This window comes from Cetorhinus maximus, chromosome 3 (genome assembly GCF_964194155.1).
Source record: "Cetorhinus maximus chromosome 3, sCetMax3.hap1.1, whole genome shotgun sequence".
Taxonomy (NCBI): Eukaryota; Metazoa; Chordata; class Chondrichthyes; order Lamniformes; family Cetorhinidae; genus Cetorhinus; species Cetorhinus maximus.
Window position 1 is genome coordinate 112,830,868 of NC_135881.1, and position 18,624 is coordinate 112,849,491.

The 18,624-nt window shown below is 45.2% G+C and overlaps 1 protein-coding gene across 6 annotated transcripts in view; it reads right to left on the bottom strand.

Annotated features, from left to right (window-relative positions):
- The window catches only part of dgkb (diacylglycerol kinase, beta), a 959,831-nt gene that overhangs the window by 535,952 nt on the left and 405,255 nt on the right, over nt 1-18,624 (bottom strand). For all 6 annotated transcript variants that reach the window (XM_078535051.1, XM_078535068.1, XM_078535062.1 and 3 more), the window contains 2 exons: nt 16,824-16,913; nt 12,160-12,320 (listed from right to left, as the gene is read on the bottom strand). In XM_078535051.1, coding sequence (XP_078391177.1) covers nt 12,160-12,320; nt 16,824-16,913 — 251 coding nt within the window. The remainder of the gene's footprint in view (nt 1-12,159; nt 12,321-16,823; nt 16,914-18,624) is intronic.

Here is an 18,624-nt window from a genome sequence, read left to right on the forward strand (position 1 = left end):
AGAAAATGGCAGAGGAGTTGAATAAGTACTTTGCTTCAGTCTTCACGGTAGAAGACACCAAAAGCTTACCAAAAATACTAAATAATTATCGGACAAAAGGGGGGGGGGGGGGATGGAAATAAACACAATAACAATCACTAGAGAAAAAGTACTAGGGAAACTAATTGGACTAAAGGCCGATAAGTCCCCTGGGCCTGATGGGTTGCATTCTAGGATATTAAAGGAATTAGCTACAGAGATAGTGGATGCACTGGTAGTAATCTTCCAGGAATCCTTACATTCTGGAAAAGCCCCAGAGGATTGGAGATGGGCCAATGTAACACCCTTATTCAAAAAGGAAGACAAAAAAAAAACAAGTAGCTATAGGCCAGTTAGCTTAACATTTGTCAAGGGAACAATGTTAGAGTCTATTATAAAGGATGTAATAGCAGAGCATTTAGAATTACATAATCTAATCAAACACAGTCAGCATGGCTTCTTGAAGGGGAAATCATGCCTGACAAATTTATTAGAATTCTTTGAGGAGGTAACAAGCAGGATAGATCAAGGGGAGCCAGTAGATGTAATATATTTGGATTTCCAAAAGGCATTCAATAAGGCATTGCACGTAAGGCTACTTAATAAGATAAGAGCCCATGGTGTTGGGCGCAGTATATAAGCATGGATAGAGGATTGGCTAACTAATAGAAGACAGAGAGTTGGGATCAAGGGGGCATTTCCAGGATGGCAACCTGTAACTAGTGGAGTGCCACAGGGATCAGTGCTAGGGCCTCAATTATTTAGAATAATGAATGCACTATCATCGAATTTATGGACAATACAAAAATAGGTGGGAAGGCAAGTGATGAGGATGACACAAGGAATCTACAGAGGGATATAGACAGGTTAAGTGAGTAGGCAAAGGTTTGGCAGATGGAATATAATGTGGGAAAATGTGAGGTTATGCACTTTGGCAGGAAGAATAGAGGAACTGAACATTATTTAAATGGAGAAAGACTGCAGAAGGCTGCAGCACAGAGGGATTTGGGAGTCCTTGTGAATGAATCCCAAAAATCTAACATACAAGTTCAACAGGCAATAGGGGAGGCAAATGGAATGTTGGCCTTTATTTCAAAGGGATTGGAGTATAAAAATAGGGAAGTCTTGCTAAATCTATACAAGGCACTAGTTAGACCACACCTAGAATACTTTGAGCGGTTTTGGTCCCCTTATCTAAGGAAAGATATACTGGCATTGTAGGCAGCCCAGAGAAGGTTCATTAGGTTGACCCCGGGTATGGAGGGGTTTTCTTATGAGGAGATGTTGAGTCAGTTGGGCCTGCACTCATTGGAGTTTAGAAGAATGAGAGGCGACCTTATTGAAACATGTAAGATTCTTAGGGGATTTGACAGGGTAGATGCTGAGAGATTGTTTCCTCTTGTGGGAGAGTCTAGGACCAGAGGGCATAATCTCAGAGTAAGGGGTCGCCCATTTAAAACAGAGGCGAGGAGAAATTTCTTCTCTCAGAAGGTAGTTAATCTATGGAATTCTTTACTGCAGAGGGCTGTAGAAGCTGGATCGTTAAGCATATTCAAGGCTGAGATAGACAGATTTTTAATCAGTAAAGGAATCAACGGTTATAGGGAAAAGGCAGGAAAGTTGAGTTGAGGGTTATCAATCAGCCATGATTTCATTGAATGGCGAAGCAGAATCGATGGGCCAAATGGTCTACTTCTGCCCCTACGTCTTATGGTCTCATGGTCTAACTCACAAAAAAGCTACAAGAAAATGGTGTGGGGCCCGGAAGGCAGAGGAAAATTGTTTTTCCAGTAAAAATAACTAAGTTCAGCATATCGAGACCCGAGTCACACCTCCATTGGGAGATGAAAATCCAGCCCTCAGAGTGTCCGCCATCCTAAATAAACTCAGCAGTTGCCACATGCCCTTAATTACAGATTACACTGAAAGAGGGTCAAGAGAGATCACATGGTTTTGCTAACTTAGACTCTGGTGTAAATACTTTAGAATTTAATTATTCTAATCATCAGAACCAGTTATGCCAATTATAGATTATCATAGTGATAGGCCCTTCATATCTAAATAAATATACCTAAAATACAGTACTTTTCAGTTTTCCTTACCCAAAGACTTTAATAAACCTAAACTGGAATCAGCAACAGAATAAAGTGAGATCATTCTAAGATTGAATATCAGTTATTTAATCAGAACTCTGTTTGAAAGTCATTTCAATTCTAATACAATAATGTATTGCCAGCTCCAATTTTAAATCAGGCTGAGTGCACAGAGATCAGTGGTTGGTTGATTTTCAATTTATGAAATTGACCTGAAATTGATGAACACATCACAAGGAGCAAAAGGATACAAGTGCAAAAATTGCTGCAGGACATGCTGGAATTTACAAAAAAATTCCACAGGCATTCATCCATCCGTGTGGGATATTTTCCCTCCAATTTTGTTTTGCCCACTCCCTTCCACCATAAAAGAATGTAATGCTACACTACCAAGGTAACTGGACAGCTTGCAGTAATACATCCAATAATCCATTCTTCACATCTATTTCTAGACAATGGAGAAGGGGCAAAATTCAATAACACCCGATAATGGACATGGGGGTCATTGTGCGCAATTAACCAGCACCCCATTTGCTGTGAGGCAGGCAGCACACAAACTTTATGCTGTTTGCTAATTTAGGTGATAATAGCACGCAGCCCCCCTGCCAAATGCATTGCTGAATGACTACACCCTTCAGCAGGGGCCCGACATTCAAGCAAGGCGAGCAACACTCTAAGCTAGCCTGCACTGCTTAAAGCCAACTTGCACCTCTTAAGTGTCAAGTGCATTTTGGGTGCAGCAATATTGGAACTGTTTACAGAAGAGTCTTTTGTTTAATTTATTCTTTCATGAAATGTGGTATCACTGACAAGGTCAGCCTTTGTTGGCCATCCCTAATTGCTCTAGTACTGAGTGGCTTGCTAGGCCATTTCAGAGGGCAGTTAAGAGTGAATAGCGTTGCTGTGAGTCTGAAGTCACATGTAGTCTAGGTAAGGACAGCAGATTTCCTTCCCTAAAGGGCATTAGTGAACCAGATCAGTTTCATGGTCACCTAGCCATGGTCAGACTAGTTTTCAATTCCAGATTTTATTAATTGAATTTAAATTCCAACAGTTGTCGTGGTAGGATTTGAACCCATGCCACCTGGGCATTAAGCCTGGGCCTCTGGATCACTAGTCCAGTGATGTTACCACTACGCCACCATCTCCCCCATCTCTCACCATCTCCCTGAATAGAAAGGAGATGGAAATTATGTAACAGTACCGAACATGCACCATGGTTCTCTGGTGCAGCACTCAAGACCTTGCTACCAGGAGGCTGACAGAAAGAGCTAGAGAAGTGCTCTTCCCACAATGAACCAGGTGAGCCTCCAAACAGGCAGTGAGAAGGCAGTGGCAGCACACAGCCATCAGTGACAATACAAACAGTCTAGCTTCAAGGACCGAGGTGCAATGCAGGAACAAATTCATAATCTCAGGTCAGTGGATGCATCTTCAAATGCCATATCCTTACAAATGAATGTTTAACCTCATTGACTGCTCCATTCATTCACCTACCAACAATGTCTATCAATAACAACTCATATTTCACATTCACAGCCTCAACTCAGTCTCATACACTTAATACTGCTCAATACTTCACACTCACATCTTTTAGCTTGCACACAATTTGAACTTTTCAACCTTAATAGGCATATCACCTAACACAATGCAACACACTCCCCTATCTCTTGCAGGGCAAATTGACACACAACTGCAGGCAACAGCACCTAACCAGCAGGGGCAAGCAATGCATGCTCTCACCCCCATGAAGGAGGCTGTGCTGGTAAACCCTGGGGTGGCCACAACTGAGGCCATGGCCAATGGCAGGGCTGAAATGATCAACCATGACAGTGTGCTTATACCTCATTCACCTTCACACATCCCACTTCCCCATCATCACATAATCTCTTATGATTCCGAAGCCATACATGGTGTAAACATGCACCTCTTGCTTTCCAACCCTCCCTCACCACAGCCCTACTCTTATGCCTTTTTCCTTTCAGATATCCAAGAACTAACATCGGGACAAATACTAGTGCAGGAGCATGGTGCAAGAGGAGCAGGGCAGTGATGATTAAGAAACACTGTCAATTGATCTCACATTCACAGCCATCATCTTTATACTGGCACTACATGAACTTTAGAGGGTAGCACAGAGGTGCCGTTATTCTGCTGTCCTCTCTCAGGATGACAGCATTCGTCCTTTCACCATGGTCACTCCACACTTGCTGTTGTCTGTCAGCCAACCAGCTCAGACTGCTTGCAAGCTGATGCAGTCTGCAGCCAGGCCTTATAGGGCCAGAGCTGCTCAAGGGTGTCCTGCAAGGCCATCTGCAGTCTCTTCCATTGAAAGTCAGCAGCCTTCTACCAGCCGTTGAAACCACTGGAGTAGCACTAGAAGCACCAGGAAAGATAAAGACAGCTGTGATTCAGCCACCAAGGGGGTGCTCAAGAGTGATTTTTAAAAAAACTTTTTTATGGAATATTGGATGGTTTGTGTGACAAAGTTGTTTTGGAATGGTTATTTTGTGGTGGCTTTTATTTCAGCATTGTGGCCAAGAGGACGCTGTGATTGTCAGTGACAGTGTGAAGGTAAACCGTGGGACTGCTGTAAAATAGAGATTTCAGGTATCTGCCAATAGAACAGTGGTCGAATGAGGCAATGGCGGACAGCCCGGCTAGAAAGGGGGCGTATTGGTAGTCTCCTCCCTTTCTCCTGCTCCTCAGCTGCTCACTGTTTACCTGGTGGCAAGGGCTGTACCCTCACGATGGTGAGGTCGTACATGATACAGCAGACAACGACTAATTGTGACACATGTTCTGGCAAGTACTGCAGGGCTCCACCAGAGTGATCCTGGTTGCAGAACCATAGATCGAGCATCACAAAGGTCTGCTTCATGATGTTTCGTGTGGCAGCATGGCTCTCATTATATGCTTTTATGCATGCTGTCATCTCGGTTGTAAAATGGAGACATTGCACTCACTGTTCCTAGCTGAGGTTGAGGTAAGAGAAATGTTCCCTGAAAACACTGCTGCTGAGAGAGCCCATCTCCTCCTCCTCTTCCCTCTATTAGCAGTTTGCCCTCTGATGTGCTGCCTCTGCTCCATCCCCTCCTCACAGTGCAATGTGCAACTCCAGGGGGAAGGAAACTTCAGCACCCATGACTGCGAGCAAGTGGTCTGACCAGAACCCTTGAAGTCAGAACCAAGGCCTTCTCCATGTGCTGAACACTCCCTGCTGACTTCATAAACTTTAAGCAACTGTGCAAACCACCAAATACTTCTGCAAATTCAAAGAGGACCAGTAGAAATTAGTCTCATCAACTTGAGTGGCTGATAGTTAACACTGCTGAGGGGCTTTCCTATTGTTAATCACATGTTCCGCTGTGTGTGCTTAAGAGAGGCTGTTATCTGCAGTGAAGTCAAAAGTGGCAGCACAAATCAGCATTGTACAACGATTGGCATCATGATCTGTCTACTCTGCATACTTCTGGTACTGATCCTAATGCCAGCACTAATGATCTCCACTCGGATATCCACAAATGCAGTACAGATGCCAGCTTAGGACTAGAGCTGAACCTGCAACGCCAAAACTATAGGTGCCATGGAGCTAAATTTTGCAGCCTGAGTCTTTGCAGGCTTTCTGAACATGTGAACGCCCCAAACAAATCTAATCTCATTGTCACTTAAGGCCCATATAACTTTGCTTTCCAGAAGTCATTGGATAGCAATCAGGAACTCTAAGTAATCTTCCCCTCCTTAGCACAAGGCAGCAAGCCCAGTACTTGTGCTTCTAGCAGCATCCTACCTAAGGTCAGCCAACTCAACACTGATCAGTTTGCCTACCAGATGGTTGGGCCTTGTTTTCCAGGACATGCAAAGACTGTTGACTAAAGGATGGCACTATCAGTTCTGTCCTACTACAAACTTAAAGGAAAGTCAAGGAAATGCCAAAAAATTAGGAAACCTTTAAAACAGCACAAGACTCATTGAGTTTTGCAGTGTCTCTCACTGTGCATTTTGATTAGTCTTAAGAATTACTCCAGCTGGCTTAAACAGCAAATTCTTTGTGGAGAGTAAGATGATTTAACAGTTACCATCCTCATTGTGAAAACCTTCAATCAACTTTCAAATTTTTTCTTGCATGTAAGGTACAATTCTGGGAGTGCAGTTTGTAACACTATCTTTATAGTTTGAAACTAGATCAGGATTAGTGAACTAAAAATCAGTCTTCAACTTTCTTTATGAAAACATTTTTTTAAATTTTAGATCATGTGGACAGAAAATGCAAAGCATCACATACTGCGGATGCTGAAAATCTGAAATAAGAACAGAAAATGTTGGAAATACTCAGCAAGTCAGGCAGCATCTGTGAAGAGAGGAAAATAGGTCCAACATTTCAGATCATCGACCTGAAGCATAGTTAAAAAAAACTTTTCATCAGGTAGGCAAGAGATTTATACATGATTCCTCGAGTATAATTGTAAAAATTCTTTTGATCCTCAGTAGTTCATTGCATCTCTCTCCCACATTCCGCTGTTTTCCAGCGTTATCATTTTGAACACACGAGTCACAATTTAGTTTCCTCCAAAATATAGGGTGGAATTTTCTATGCCTGCTGGCGTCGGGCGTGTTCAGCGGCGTGAACAGACAATATGGTGAGAAGGCCAAAAATTGGTTTCACGGCGTCGTGAAACCAGTTTGCGATCATGAGCTCAGCCCGTCGATGGCGGGCCGCGGTTTCCGCCGTCAGACGTTGGGAATCTCATTGTAATACATCTGCATATCATTACGAGGCCAGCTCGCCAGAATCATCCCTGCACGCTGGATCGTCCGCCTGCCTCGGCGGGAAAACACGCCGGTTTAGAACACGTCTTGACAAGTGTGACGTGCAGAAGTTGGGACTTACTGCCAGGGCCTTGCTCACATCGCCGACATCTGAGGAGCAGAAGATGCTGGAGCACGACAGCAATGGGACCCCGGAGGAACGTCCATGGCAAGCTGGGGGGATTCTCATGGACGTGGCTCCACTAGGAAGCAGGCGGAAAATCACCACTGAGGGTCTGCTCACAATGGATGATGGCCAAGGGGCTGGAGGGGAAGGTCCAGCTGTGTTTTGGAGAAGAAGGTGTACCGGGGAAGGGGGGGTGGCGGGTGGGTGGGAGAGGAAGGCCTAGAATCAATTGGGAGAGGAAGAGGTGTTGGGGGAGTTGAGGTTGGGAGGAGGGGGAGCAAAGCTGTCGGTGGGGTGAGGTTGGGAGGGGAAAACCAAGCTGTCGGGGGTGAGGGATTATGGTGAGAGGAGGGGTTAATGGGAGAGAAGATGGCAACTTGGGAGGTAGGTGTAAGGGGGTGGAAAGTGTAAGAGGAAGTGTTCAGAGGGGTGAACGAGTGCAAGGAGAGGAGGGAGCCCAGGGGGAGGAAAGAGTCTAGGAGGAGGGAGGAGTGCAGAGGGGGGAGGGAGTAAGGGTGGAGGAAGAAGTAAGGGTGGAAGGAAGGGGTGAGGAGAGGGGAGGGAGTGAGGGTGGAGGAAGAGTGGGGAAGGGGGAAGGCATAAGGCTGAAGGAAGAAGTAAGGGTGGAGGAAGAAGTCAGGAGGGGGGAAGGATGAAGGGTGGCGGAAGAAGGGTGTCTGAAGGAGTCACGAACGGGAAAGGACTAATGCGGGGAGGGAGCCTAGGGTGGGGGAAGAGGGTTAAGGAAGGGGGAGCCTGGGGGTGGGGGGTTCCAAAGGGTGAAGTGGTTCTAAGGGGGGAAGGAGTCTTGGCTGGGGCGGTGGGGATGTTTTCCAGGTGAATGTACAAGGGAGGGTTCTGATGAGTCCAGGATTGCCTCCAAGGGAGTGAACTGAGGGTGGGCCTGGTATGAGGGAATGGTGAGAATGACTGAGGGCAGAGTGAGGCAATAGGATGGAAGGGTGAGGATTGTACGGTATCAAGTGAAGGGACGGTAAGGGTGGTTGGTGGGGGCTGGGAGGCAGTCACGGACCTTGGGGATGGGAAGGAGGAGGTCAAGGAGGTTAATGTGGATGGGGGTTGGGATTTTGGGGAGAAAGGGAGTGTGCACATTCACTCAGATATCCCCGAAAGAAAAAGGTTGTGGCTGTTTGGTCACGGGAGGGAGGTGAAAAGTGATGCCGGGGGGAGTGAACAGTGATGGGGGGAAAGGAATTGGATGACTAGGGGAGGGGAAAGGGTGGGGCAGCAAAAGAAAAGCTGTATCACCACCATGCTGGCTAAATCGGAAGTGAAACGAGAGTCGTGGTGGGCGAGATCAGGTGCTGGATGGGAGTGTGATCAGTGGATGGGCGGAGATACAGGTCAGCTCAGATGGTGAACTGAAAGTGAACCCCGGCAGGCAGCAATGAAAAATCTCGGGACATTGAGATGAGTGTGATACGGGGCAGATTGGCGTGCGTGAAAGAGTGCTTGCACGAAGCTCTGTAAAGCCCTGCCTGCACACACACGCACACACGCACGCACACACACACACACACACATCTAAACTGCTAGTGGGGTGGGGGGTGGATGCAATGGGAGGACTCACGAAGCCTGTAAATGAAGCTGAAAGACATCATTACACATTATTCAGTGAAAGTGAGTATATTTCCAGATTGTAAAGTGACAAAATGTGTTCACCTGTACAACCGACTGTGATCAGAATTTTCTAACCTTTGAATGCCTTAGACTTCTAGGTGCTGCCCTGACATCCACAGCAGGGGTGGAGACAGCCTGTGCAGTGGTTGGCCCTGTTGCCTTGGATACCTTTGGTGTGGATCCCCTGGGGAACAGAGGCCTTGGCTCACTGCCAAGGGTTACTCTGGCTGGCCTCCTGTGGGCCAGTTGCCCCTGCGGTGACAGAGGACAAGGTTGAGGGGGTCACAGGCAAAGGGGACTTGGAGGGAGAGGACAGCCTCAGATTCCTGAGTGGGTGACCCAGCGGCATCCAGCTGCTGCTCCTCCTCCTCCTGAGTGTCCGGGGGCCCCGGCCTGACTCTTTGAGGGGAATGAGCAACTGAGGGGACGTTGAGCTGCCCGTTTCCCTCTCGTGTCGCCACTGCAGGAACTTACCCATGACTCCCACGAGGTCTGCACACATCTCCGTGTTCTGCTGGACCAGGGTCTCCATGGTGTCTGCCATCCTTCCCATGGAGACCTCCATATGCATATATGTGGCCACCATTTCATCAGAAAGCAGGCGGACGCACTCCTCCGACTCACATGCCACTCTGTTGAGGGCTTCCCACAGCTCTGTGTGATGCTCCCACGCCTTCTGCCGAATCTCCAGGATGAGTTGGAAGGCCAACCGAACCTCACAGGTGCCTCTTCCCCAGCAGTCGTCCAAGTGCCAGGGAGCTCGGCTGAACCTGCCTCCTCCTGCTGTGGACACATGTCCGTGTGGTGACCACCAGATTGTGAACCTGAGCCTGCTCTAGATCTAGGTCCCACCGAGGTGTGTGTCTCTGCGCTGGTACAGGGTGTGGGTAAGCACTTAGACAGGTCTTCCAGGCTGCTTATTTCCAGCACTTTAATGGAGGAGGAGTCCTCTTGGCTGGAGGTGAGGACATGGAAGGAGCTGAGGGCCTAGCTGGCTGAGGGTGTTGGTCGCTTGGCAGAGCTCCCTGTGAACCAAAGTAGAGATAATTAGTGCATGGATGCAGAGTCAAAAGCAGGAGAGAGAGAGCACTCAAATTTGCATTGAGAGAGGGATGATATGGTGCAGGGTCCTCAGGTGGGTGTTTACCACTGACCTCACCGTCACTGCAGGCACGGTCCACATCCTCACCAGTCAGCATGATGGCACACTGGTCAAAGTGAGTGAGGGGCCTAATGTGGGCCACTCCACCCCTGGTCTAGGACTTGTCCCTGCTGATGTGAGCAGGCTTCTCCTGCATGAAAACAGATGGAGAGTGTGGACAGGACACATGGCATTGCATAGAACATTTGTGTAGTGAGTGTAGAGATGGACGGGATGAGGATGTGAGTTTCAGAGGATATGAACCTGATGGAGATGTGAGGTTGTGTGTGAGAGTTAGTGGTGTTGTCCCTTGAGGTGTGAGATTCCTGTGGATGTGTGATGGGTTTGTGAGTGTGTGAGTTGAGAGTGATGAGAAGTATGACTTACCCTGGCAGAACAGAGGAGATCATTCATCCTCTTACGGCACTGCTTGCCTGTCCTCTTTTGCAGGGCATTGGTGCTGACCACTGCTGCCACCATTTCCCAAGCCAGGTTGGTAATGTTGCTGCCCATCCTGCGGCCAGAGTGGGGATAGAGGACATCATGGTGGGCCTTCACTCCATCCAAAAGGCACTCGAGGGATGCATCATTAAACCTAGGGGCTGAACCATGTCTTCTGTGCAGCAATCCTGCGCTGGAAGCACTGAGAGGTGTGTGCGTGGCTGCACTTTAAATATGGCGCCTGGCATGGCGGGCAAACGAGAGCCCACCCGCCATTAAAACAGCGTGTATCCCGTGAATACATAATTAATGCGGCGGGATTGGGATAATACGGCCTGAGAAGTCGCCATTGTGGCCAGCGGGTAAAACATTGTTTTCCTGCCTGCTTCCGCACTTACTGCAAATCTGGGACGATTACGTCCATAATCTAATGAAAGATAGAGCTATTTGGGCATGAGCACCATATATATGTCATTCAGAACATTTCCTCCACACCCCACCCACCCCCACTCTCCCTATAAGAATAGTCACATAGACAGTACAGAGTGGTGTTTCATCTTCAAGTGCAAAATAAAGGAAAATATAATGGCATTTTAACTGAAAGTAGCATGGTCTAGGGATTTAACTAAATAAATGCTAAAAAGAGAGGTGAGATTGAAGAAACAATGACTTTCTTTTCCACTTCCTCCATTCCCAATTCCTAACTTTCTTGACATGGTTAACTGCTTCTACAATTAGTCCATGGGTGCAAGTCATTTTTTCAATATCTTGCCCAAGTGATCATTAGTCACGCATGACCTTTGGGAGGAGGCGCTGGCAAATTATTTCTTCACGAGGCATCTCTGCCAAGTGTGTTCCTGTTCTCACCCAACATCTACAAACCTCCTGAAGGAACAAGGCAATGGTCAATTGGTCTTTGCTTGGAGTGTAAGGTCAATTATAGTTTTATTGCTGCCATCCCAGATTAGATAATCTAGCTGCGAAAAGACCAGGGACTTAAATTTGGAAAGTAGCTGGTTAGAGTTGCTTTAAGAAAGTGACATGTTCATGAAAGAGATTTTTACATCTGTTCATTAAAGTGGATCATTTCACTTTCTGGAACCCAACATAGTTTCTGTCCTGTGCACAACTAGGACCCGGAATTGGATACCTCATTTGCAAAACATCATAAGCAGTAAAAGCACTGGCGATATTTCATAGTACCATGAGCAATGTTGATGCCAGAATAATAAAATAGTAACAGTGAATTCAGTAAGAACTTGAATTTTTACTTCAGGAAAAGTAACGGCACAACTGTGCTTTAACACAAGTTCATGATCCAGTTGAATGCTGGGATGCTGGGTTGATGGCAGTGGATTATAAGCAGTACTCAAATCAAAATGGTTCGGACTTAGTTTATTTGTTATCTAAACCCCGAAACTTAAGTATTGCCTGACAGTGAGTTGTTGCATTTATTTTTTAATCACTGGGATGAAAATAGTCCAGGACCGAACAGAAAATTGGATTTAATACAGGAGCTCACAGAAAATACAGGAAAGGCAGGCTTTCACAGTGACAAACAAAATGGCAGGGGGTTTCACAAAATATAATGACTCACCATTCTCCACATAATCTAACTATAAAATGCCAAGTGCATCTTTCCCATAACAAGTTCTGTAGTGCTCACAAGGGATAAAGCCCTAAATGTGAAAATATATTTTTCTTCAATTCTAGTGGGGTTAATATACTCTTGAATATAAAATGTAACTCCAGTCTCTCCTCAGAGGTGCCCTTCAGCTATATTGAAACCCCTGAGGATTACAATTAATGTAAATTGTAGCAGCAATAAGCAAGCTGCAACCCTATTTAAAAATTGTCCACTCAGGTAGTACGATCTCAGATAGACTTACCACTCCTATAGAGAAGTAATTGTTGATAATAGTGTAAGGCACAGGGTCCCCCTTTTCCTCTTTGTCATTAGGAATCACTTCAACTTTCCATCTATCCAGCATGACCACTGTGCAGTTCTCAATGTCTTTAATGATCTTCATCAGACTCTCCCCTTCATAACCTTACAGGGAAACAAAAATAGTTGGTCAAATTGGTGTAAAAGTTTGTTGATGGCAAGTTAATGACATCGTTATATACAATTAAAAGGCACATAATGGGTTGAAAATTAACATTTGGAGTCACTGCACAGTCCATTTTCAGCTCATTCTCAGGTCAAAATATAGCTGGTTCTATTCTACATTCTACAGTGCTGTCAATATTTTGGTCAACAAAATAATCACAAACTAGGCTGTGTTACAAAATAGGTTTAGAAATCATTAAGCCATCCAGTCACAGTAACTGAGATCAGAGCTGGAAATGCACTCTGCATTCTCTGTATCATTGACCAAACATCTGTGGTCAAGTGCAGCCAGCAAGCAGTGGCAGGGACAAGAAATGAATAGGTAGAAAATCAGTCCGTGATTAGCCAGCCTGTGCTCACGGCAAGTACGGTTTCATGCCAGGTGCTCCCAATTACTATTGTCATCATTGTCTTAATGTAACTGTTTTTAAGCAGGGAAGATGGTGGAAGAGATGGTTTCAAAATGCTAAAGGTACAAGGCTAAGAGGAAGAAATTCCACAATATTTTCTTTCAAAATTGGCTTTATAACATGTTATAATATTAAGAGACAGTTCCCTGCTGCCCAAGCTAACAATTTCCCAGGTGTTTTCCATTTTAAGGGGTGCCCAGCTAACATGAGTTTTTAGAATTCTGCTCTGAATACAGCAAAGAACTCATTCAGCAAACATGGGAAAAGACCATAAGACACAGGAGCAGAAATTAGGCCATTCGGCCCATTGAGTCTGCTCCACCATTCAATCATGGCTGATAAGCTTCTCAAACCCATTCTCCCGCCTTCTTCCCGTAACCTTTGATCCCCTTACCAATCAAGAACCTATCTATCTCGGTCTTAAATACACTCAATGACCTGGCCTCCACAGCCTTCTGTGGCAATGAATTCCATAGATTCACCACTCTCTGGCTAAAGACCTTTCTCCTCATCTCTGTTCTAAAAGGTCTTCCCTTTACTCTGAGGCTGTGCCCTCGGGTCCTAGTCTCTCCGACTAATGGAAACATCTTCTCCACGTCCACTCTATCCAGGCCTTTCAGTATTCTGTAAGTTTCAATCAGATCCCCCCTCATCCTTCTAAACTCCATCGAGTATAGACCCAGAGTCCTCAAACGTTCCTCATATGTTAAGCCTTTCATTCCTGGGATCGTTCTCGGGAACCTCCTCTGGACCCTCTCCAGGGCCAGCACATCCTTCCTGAGATACGGGGCCCAAAATTGCTCACAATATTCTAAATGTGGTCTGACCAGAGCCTTACAAAGCCTCAGCAGCACATCCCTGCTTTTATATTCTAGTCCGTTACATCTGATTCCAGCTTTTCCCTCTCAAATTGCAGGGTAAATTCTATCATATTATGGTCACTTCCTCCTAAGGGTTCCTTCACCTTAAGCTCCCTTATCAAATCTGCCTCATTACACATCATCACTAAATCTAGAATTGCCTGTTCCCTAGTGGGCTCCACCACAAGCTGCTCCAAAAAGCCATCTCGTAGACATTCCACAAATTCCTTTTCTTGGGATCCACGACCAACCTGATTTTCCCAGTCTACCTGCATATTAAAATCCCCCATGATCACTGTAACCTTGCCATTCTTACACGCCTTTTCTATCTCCTGGTGTATCTTGTGCCCCACATCCTGACTACTGTTCGGAGGCCTGTACATAACTGCAATTATGGTTTTCTTATCTTTGCGGTTCCTCAACTCTACCCACACAGATTCTACATCATCTGACCCTACGTCGTTTCTTGCTATCGATTTAATTTCATTTCTTACTAACAAAGCAACCCCACCCCCTCTGCCAACCTGCCTATCTTTTTGATAGGATGTATATCCTTGGATATTTAGCTCCCAGTCCTTATCCCCTTGCAGCCATGTCTCTGTGATGCCCACCACATCATACCTGCCAATTTCAATCTGCGCCACAAGATCATTTACCTTATTTCGTATACTGCGTGCATTCAGATACAACACTTTCAGTCCTGTATTTCCCGTCCCCTTTCTCATTGTTGTCCCTTTATCTGATGTGCTTGAAGTTAGATTCTTAGCCCTTTCCAAACACTCTGTCCTATTTTGTGTTCTGGAGACTTTAATAGCCTCTCCTGGGCTCTCCTTTCTTTTCAGTTTTTTCATAATTTTCCATGAAGTTGAATCCACTCCCCCACGCGCTAACCTGCTGCTTTGTTTCCCATTCGTCATACTTCTTGGAGTTTTACCCTTCCCTTCCCCCCCACTTTCTAGTTTAAAGTCCTGTTGACCACCCTATTTACCCTTTTCGCTAGAACATTGGTCCCAGATCGGTTCAGGTGGAGACCATCCCAATGGTACAGATCCCTCCTGTTCCAATACTGATGCCAGTGCCCCACGAAATGGAACCCCTCTTTCCCACACCACTCCTTTAGCCACATGTTTACTTCCCTTATTCTCGCGTCCCTATGCAAATTTGCACATGGCTCGGGTAGTAATCCGGAGATTATAACCCTTGATGACCTGTTCTTTAATTTAGTTCCTAGTTCTTGATAATCCCCAAACAGGTCCTCTTTCCTAGTCTTACCTATGTTATTTGTCCCGACGTGGACCACAACAACTGGATCCTCCCCCTCCCTCTCCAATATCCTTTCAAGCTGGTCAGAGATGTCCCTCACCCTGGCACCGGGCAGGCAACATACCATGCGGGACTCTCGATCCTACTTACAAAGGATGCTATCAATTCCCCTAATTATAGAATCCCCTACAACTACCACTTGTCTTTTTGCTCCCCCCTCTTGAATGGCCTCCTTTGCTATGGTCAGCTGGCTCATCCTCCCTACAGCCCTGTTCCTCATCCACACAGGGAGCAAGTACCTTGTACCTGTTGGACAAGGTCAAGAGCTGAGGCTCCTCTGTTCCTGAACACAGGATCCCTCTACCTGCCTCACTTGCAGTCACACCCTGCTGACCCTGACCACTGACCGAATTTGAGGTATTTAATCTACCGGGTGTGACCGCCTCCTGAAACAAAGCGTCCAGGTAACTCTCCCCCTCCCGGATGTGCCGCAGCATCCGGAGCTCGGACTCCAGCTCATCAATTCTGAGCCGGAGTTCCTCCAGCAACCAACACTTCCTGCAGATGTGGTCAGTGCGGCTCACAATGGGATCTGCCAGCTCCCACATCATAATCAAAACCATAGATCAACAGTGACTATTACACTGGGAGAATGCTGGTTTGTGTTTGACTTGACTAGTTGTCCTGCATGTGGCTGCAGAATTTTACACAAGATCACTTTTAAACATAGTGGGATGGAACTTCTGATTTGGACACAAGTGGCAATCTGGGTACAAATTGAGCTCAAAATTGCACTAGCTTTGCAAACTGATTTTACGTTTAGATTTCCTCTCAACCTACCTGCATAGCCAGAAATGTAAAATAGTCCAAGGACCAAGTCAATCACACAGTGTTTTAGTACATATTCTTTTTTTCTTGCATTCATAAATATTCCTTTATATATTTAAGAGTGTTAACCAGGGACAGTTTTGTTAATAAAACTGAAATTCAGTTTGTCACAAAAAGTCGTCATCGTATAAGTGCCATGCCGAGTGGCGTATGTGACTCTGGTCTTCCAAATGTTCAGGTCATTGCACAGTAGATGACCTTGTTGTTGGAGTTCTGGTTAAGCTGGTCTTAATGTTATTTGTGTCTACCTGCAGTTCATGGATGTCCATACTGAGTGAGGCATTGGCACAAGTGGTACCAACTCCATTCATGCTGTTGTCTCAATATGAATCGCTTGCACTGACCATATTTGACTTGCGAGAAGGGAAGCATAAGGGGTTTTCCCGCTGCCTTCCTCATGGGTTTGAAGGGAACACAAACCCTCTTCCCAGAGGATCCTCCCTTCACCTGGCACCAGCCAGTTGTTTTCCTCTGAGGTTGTAGCTCCTCCGCCTTTATCGCCGTGATGGCCAAGAGTGGAGCACAAAAAGTAAGTTTCTTTAATAAGAACTTCTGGCTCAGTATAACCTGACTTTAAGTAACTAAAAATGACTTTTCAAAAAACCAATACAGAATTGTTTGCTCGTTCCATTGTGTAGGGTAGTCAGTTTCTTAGTGAATAAAATATTTTAGAGTTTTTGAAAGATGTCTATGAGTGTCCTTGCACCTAAAAGAAAGCTTAATTTTAAAAACCTTCTTCGAAGGCTTCCAAACTAGTACAAATAATAAAACTTGTCATGGTGATTAATTTGATCGGAGGAGGGGAGGGAGGCATGGCATGTTTTGTGGGTGCAGAATATATTTAAACTGGCACAAAAGATTGCAGAATGCTGATTTGTGCAAACTAAACTTACACTTGAAATTTCACAATCTTTTGTGTTAGTTTGGCTGATCTTGGGAGAAAGGTGTAACCTAGTGGATGCTCTGCCCCAATATACATACCAATAGTCAAAAAGCTTGCAAATGAGAGTTTCTTTCCTTACCTCCTCCTGATCTGAGACATCTTGCCAAGTCATTGCCAGTTCCAAGTGGAAGGACTGCCACTGGAGGATGTTGAAGCAAATTTGCTTTGTCTGTGAAATAAGTAAACATTTTACAATGCATATTTTTTAACTGAACTCAGCTGCCCCATGTCACAACCTTTGACATTCTAGAAAAGTGGAGGCCAGTAAAATGAATCCTCCAAGAACAAGTTTAATGATTTTACAGGGAAAATAAAGTGCTGTTCCTCTGCTATCTGTATACCTACTGTTATCCTGGGAAAAATTTTGCTATTTGGAAGGGGCACTGAAATATAATGCGTGAAATATAATTCGTGATTGGTATTTGATGCCAGGAAGTTTATTGCCTGCAATACTCTGCCAATATTCCTGGTGTAAAAGAGTCACAGTCCATCCCTAAAGAAGTTATTTTGCAATCTCAGTAGCCTGTTAACTTCCAAAATGGTAGATATTGTCTTATTAAAGTAACGGCAGGTTGTGCACAAGCTAAATAATTTTTGTGGCAAATCCTGCACTAGGAAAGAACCTCGCTAGGATAAACCCCAGCTGTGTCCAAATGAAACAAAAGAGTTATCAAAAAAATGAATGGTGAATTGATATAGACTGTTTTCTGCTCCTCTTGATTACTACAGTGCTTTAGCAGATAGAATCAGATGTGAGTGATGAGTGAGAAGCCATGCCCTCAATTAACTTGTGATAATTGATCTAATATTATATTGTCATTTGCATCAGTACAAGCACTTACACAAAACAGTTGGTGTAGGGTGGTTTCAGGGGACGACTAATTCTAAAATCAAAGCTCACATGAAATTTAATGGGAGGGGTGTTGATTTAATCAAGTCATGTTAGGGGGTTAGAGGTTTCTCTTTAGTGCTCAGGTGCAGCAAAAGGGAAACTAGTGTGAATCTGTTGTGCCAGATCCCTGTCCCATAACATCTCCCCAGAGTTCTGACTCCCAGTGTAGAAATGCAAATAAGCTGGGTTGGAGCATTCTTGTCCTCCCCAATCATTTTCCTCTGATTTCACCCATGGAGCATCTGCACTGGGGAAATGGGTTGAACAATCTGAGCAGAAGGGCTTGCGTATACATCCTCCATCAGTCTGGAAGCACCCCCAAAATAAAAATCACAAAGGTATGTAGCACAGTCCTCTTGCTCCCTTACCCCCAGCTGTTTAGCTCCAGCTGCTTCCCAATTCTAGGGCAAAGCCCAGCCAGTGGGTGGTCTAGTGCTGGGTGTGGCCAGACTCTGCAAACTGTTAAGGCCACAAAAATTAAGCAGATTTCTCCCTTTTGCCACTTCACACTGGGGTATGTTTCTGTGGGTACCATTTCACCTTTTCTGATCTGCATGCTTGAGCCTGACACTTGAATGTTGGCAGGCTATTCAACTGCAAAGGGATAGTTAAACTATATTCTATTGCCACCCAATTCCTACAAACAGGCTTCTCCACCTGGAGTTGCTGAATAGCATTCATGGCTGCATAGCTGTCAGACTAATTTTGCTCCCCTTAGTACAGGAGTGCTGAGGCCAATTGTAACGTTCTTGCGCTACTTCAGCTGAGGTCTGTAAACTTGGCACAGACTTTGGATCAAACCTGGGTCTCTTTCAGTCTACATCGCTTACTTACTCTCTATGATAGACTTACTGAGCCACGGAGAGAACTCCACAACTATTAGTAGTTGTGCTTGCACTTTATTTCCTTTTAGTTGGAAGAGTAAATCAATTCTGCAAAAAGTACAATTGCTTATGCATGAATTCCCTCAAACAAATCTGCACATAGT